The 4,868-nt window shown below is 38.8% G+C and overlaps 1 protein-coding gene across 1 annotated transcript in view; it reads right to left on the bottom strand.

Moving 5' to 3' along the window:
* Positions 1-3,479, bottom strand: part of LOC104515607 (adenylate kinase 9-like) — a gene marked incomplete at its 3' end in the record, with an annotated part of 52,927 nt that extends 49,448 nt beyond the window's left edge. Inside the window, 2 exon segments of the mRNA XM_010159647.1 lie at positions 742-805; positions 3,363-3,479. Coding sequence (XP_010157949.1) covers positions 742-805; positions 3,363-3,479 — 181 coding nt within the window.
* Between the last annotated feature and the right edge of the window lie 1,389 nt (positions 3,480-4,868).

Genomic DNA, 4,868 nt, shown 5'->3' with positions numbered 1-4,868 from the left:
AATGCCCTGAAATGAAAAAGATGATCTCTAGTGATGTGCTGATAGGGAATAAGATCATGTTGTAAGCAACATGTTTTACTCTGCTGATCTTCAAACATCTTTCATGAGAAGGACTGTCAGAAATGGAGCTGGATAGCTTAGAAAATGAAATGATACCTTGCATTCCAGTAAATTCATGTTGGGAGAAATTAACTACATCATCTGAAATAAGCCACTGGGTATTTCTGTTCTAGAAATTTGAAAGGGCTAGCTTCCACTCCTTCCATTATTACTTATACTAATAATAAAGCTATGCTTCTGTTTCTTGGAGTACACCCCCCTCTTTTATTAGGCACTGCGCAAAGAGAACGGAAAGGTCCTCCTGTACTTTCATGGTCTGTATGGGAAAATGGCTGTGCTCTCTGGAGCTGAAGGAGTTGCCACCATGTAAACAAGAAGGGTCACATCAAGCACCTTACTAGACTGGGAATAGAACTTGATTATTTTGTGTTATGTATAGCCCCTTCTGGGGGAAAAAAAAAAAAAGGAAAAACCCAGAAATAAATTATTTTCTAGGTCTCTCTATAACTAAAAGGCCATTTTTCAGCAATTGCATTTCTGGCAAAATGGTTACTTGGTCCTTATCAGTAGTCTATACTGCAATTGAAACACGTCATGTTGAATTTCAGGGAAAGCGAGGTTATTCTAAACCAAAATATATTATGAAGCCAATGCAATGTTCCACATACACTAGATGTTTACCTTCTATGAAAATGCATTTCCATATTTGTGCTAGTTTTCTAGCTAATGTTTTCTTTCCAGAGTCCTTAAAATGAAAAATACACATTTAAAAGAAAAGCAGGCAGAAGGGAAAAAAAAAAAAACAAACACAAACATATTACACAATACAGAATATATTTTCATATGATAAAACAAAAGCCTTAATTAGGATTAAGGCCTCTGAGTTATGCACTGGGAAAACACAAACACTTTTTAATACCTTCCCCTATTTTATTCTGCTTAGTATTGCTAATATACTGTTTATATTAATATACTTTCCTTTGCAGTTAATTATTTCCAGAGTAATTATACTGACTTCGTTTCTGAGTAACTCTATCTAAAACTCAGCTATGATTTGCCCATAAATTCCTCTGAGAAACTCTTCAGGACTCAAATTTATTAGCTTCAGCCTCAAAGCAAATTGTGATGCAAACCTGTTCAGCCATTTCTGAGTAAGATGCACAGGGACAGTATTCTTTGACTAAAACAATGAATATGTAAAAACTGCCTTTGTTAGTCCACAAATCTGGTTTAGATACTGACAAAATGGGTGTTTTTTTTAAATCACTTACATGAATCCTGAGGAACCAACATAAGCAGGAGTAATGAGGCCTGTAAGAGTACAGCTACCTGAATGGTATTTTGCAAAACGCACCATGTTCCACACTTAGGATTATACCCTCTTTTCAAGGGCATACGAGAAGACCTTTTTTGACAGTCTATTTGCCCCAGATAAATGTTGTGACTAAAAAATTGTAAAAACCCGCAAATAACTCACACTCCCAGTTAAGAGTGTATCAGCAAACATGCCAGCCTAGTTATACTTCACAATTCATAGGTGTGATGAGAATGTATGTACTTGGTTTTGCTTTAACGGCACTATGCTTTTAGCTTGAAAATATAATTTTATTTAACATGGATGATCTACACATCAGCCATATAAATAAAAGATATTATCATAAAAATAGACTACTTAATTCCCTGACCTCTTGGCCAGGCCTGTGCGATTTCAACCTTTTGTTAAATTTTGTGTTAATAACAAGCATCTACTGAAGGCAATGGTTTCAGACAAAAAATCTTTCTTTTTTTTGGCATTGTCTTTCAATAAGTATTTTATGCTGGATTTTTAATATAAAAATATAAAGTTACCTTTTTCATGGAAAGTTAGAAGATTGATGTTTGTTTAAAACTAGGCAAGCGAGTCCACTGTAGTTCTCTCCTGAGCTGAATGCACTCTTTCAAGCCTCACAATGACCGTAAGGCACACTTGTTGCTTATCAGCTTATGCAGTCCCACTGTGATGTTTGCATCCCATCCACTCGCAGAACACCACCCTGCCTCCTTTCTCGGTTTGGTGAGGTGTAATGATTTGCAGTCAAACATTACCCAGCAACTGGAGCCAAGGAGTAAGAAAGGATGCAGACCTATGTGAACATTAGGGACTGGGAGCCTTCCAGCCCGCTGAAAGCCTTTGAGGAAAGGAAATGTAGCTGCACCTTAGCACTACGGCTGTTTCCCATTATATACTCTGCCACTGTCATGTGATGTTGTGCTGACATATTGAACCACATAGGTTGGCTCTGCATTAGTATGTGCTGTGGCGCAGAGAGGGACTGGGGCCTGATTTGGTGGGTCAACTGGCACTGAAGTTTGAGCTGATTGCCAGTTCTAGGTGCACACCATTTACCTCCTAGGCAGCGCTAAGCAGACTTCCATACAGTCCTTTCAGGCTCTGTTGTGGCACCTACAGAATCACAGACAAATGCAGAGGGCAAGCTGCTATAGGACCTTATGTTCACACTGGCAGTGGGGTGCTCTGAAGGCACCTGTCATGGCAACAACAACGTACCAGAGGAAAGCAGCTTTCAGGGCATCAGTGTGGTGTTCAAGTGCATACCAGATTCAGTATAGACATAACTTACACCAAAAAAGAATGCACTTCAGCAAACTAAGGCACTAATATACCCCCACCCCCAGAGCCTCCTGCATTTGGGAAAAAGAAATCTGAGAAGTCTAGGACTACAAAACATCAAATTTTCCTAAGTAAAGGAGGCCACAAATTATTTGAGAAAAAGCCAGACTTTGAATTATAGTTAAAGTATAATACAAATCCCCTTATCAGGACACCTTGGTGGATTTCAGATTTTCCAAATATATAGCATATAAGTACATCAAAGCTTAATACTAAAATTTAAAATACGTAATAGCTCATTGCATGTTTGTAAGGCAGTACACTAACCTGAAGGTTCTTTTATGCCTATTTATGTCTTTAATCTGCTAAGTTTTTTGTACGTTAGAATACTGAAATGACATAAAAACAATCCAGTTGCCAATGCAAAAAGAAAAGAAATTTTGAGCAACATGTGATTTTAAGTACAGAAAAAACACTTTTAATTGCAATTGATTGGTCAGTCAGGCCAAAAATTGGCCTCATTAAATGAGATCAGAACCTTTACCACACTCTGAAGGATTTTCAAAGTGGAAAAAATAACAAAGTAGGTCTTTGATCTTTTTTGCAATGCCTCTAAACTAATGTTTTGAAAAAGAAAAAGTAAAATTGTTAGCATAATATCTGAAGAAAAACCTCCTATCAGACATCTTACTGGCTTTCCAAGGATAATTAAGCAAGTGGGCTTCGACAGCAGAAAAAAGTTTTCAGCTTCATCTTCATCAAAGATGTCTGCAAAGGGCTGAGCTTGGTTTTCCTCTTGTGAAGCCATATATTATCTACAACTGGGAGGAAAAAAAAAGCAGCTTGTTATAAAATACAGGAGCTTACATATGTTTATAATGACACATACTTAAAAATGGAACTGAATAATAATGTGATACAGGGTGAATTGCTTTGTAACAAAAGCTGTTATAAGGAGAAAAAACATTTAGGGAACATACACAGTGCACCCATTATAAAGAGAAGAGTTGCTTCCAAAAAATAAGGGATTGTCAGAACCATCCCCAATACCCCAGCTGCAACTATATGGTTATTGAAATTTACTTCCTTCTGCCTCTCAAACTGCTTTTTCTCTTTTTTAAACAGCACGTAGTTTGTTCATTATCTTTTCCTGCTGTTCTAATAACCACACAGTTGTAACTTCTCTGGTGCTTGAATGGACCAAGACCTTTGCCGGTGGGCTTCAGACACAGAGGAGCCCCACCATGGTCAATGGAACTACTCGCTGTGTCCACAGATAGGTACATCAATTAGGCTTTGCAAAATTAAGTCAGAGTTCATGATCTGTTCTGTAATCCTCTCATAAATCCCAGCTCTTCCAGGACTACAAGAGATCACACATCCAGTACTATAAAACAAAGAGAAACACGTTTCTAATTAAGGGAAGTTGGAGCAAAATTTGGGTGGGCCTTTCAAACTAATGGAGTCCAAAAAAGTGAGGAGCTTGATGAAGCATGTTTGAACAAGGCAAAACAAAACCTTGCTTTCTTTAGAGGGCCAATTAAGTCTCAACCCCAACCCCACCCCAGTCATTTTTAAACTAGAAAAATTCTATTATGGGATGAAAATCTGAAAAAGTTTGTTTTGAAACATCGAAACATAGAATCACAGAATGGTTTGGCTTGGAAGCGATCTTAAAGACCATCCAGTTCCAACCCCCCTGCCATGGGCAGGGACACCTTCCACTAGACCAGGTTGCTCAAAGCCTCATCCAGCCTGGCCTTGAACACTTCCAGGGATGGGGCATCCACAGCTTCTCTGGGCAACCTGTTCCAGTGCCTCATCACCCTCTCTGTGAAGAATTTCTTCCTGATATCTAATCTAAACCTCCCCACTTTCAATTTAAACCCGTTCCCCCTTGTCCTGTCACTACAGGCCCTTGTAAAAAGTCCTCTCCAGCTTCCTTGTAGCCCCTTCAGGTACTGGAAGGCTGCAATAATGTCTCCCCAGAGCCTTCTCTTCTCCAGGCTGAACAGGCCCGACTTTCAGCCTTTAACTGTAAGTTTCAAACCAAAATGTTCTGACACTTTCAGAATAAGACCTCCTGAATGATAGGGACAGTATTTTAATACTAAAAAAACCCACAACAAACAAAACAACCCTCCATTTCTCTCAGGGAAGCTCTCTGGCTGAACTTTACCTGACGGTTCCAGCAGTT

The sequence above is a fragment of the Eurypyga helias genome, unplaced genomic scaffold (assembly GCF_000690775.1).
Source record: "Eurypyga helias isolate BGI_N326 unplaced genomic scaffold, ASM69077v1 scaffold6639, whole genome shotgun sequence".
Lineage (NCBI taxonomy): Eukaryota > Metazoa > Chordata > Aves > Eurypygiformes > Eurypygidae > Eurypyga > Eurypyga helias.
Note: the sequence above shows the minus strand (reverse complement) of the source record. Positions and strands in the feature narration are given on the sequence as shown.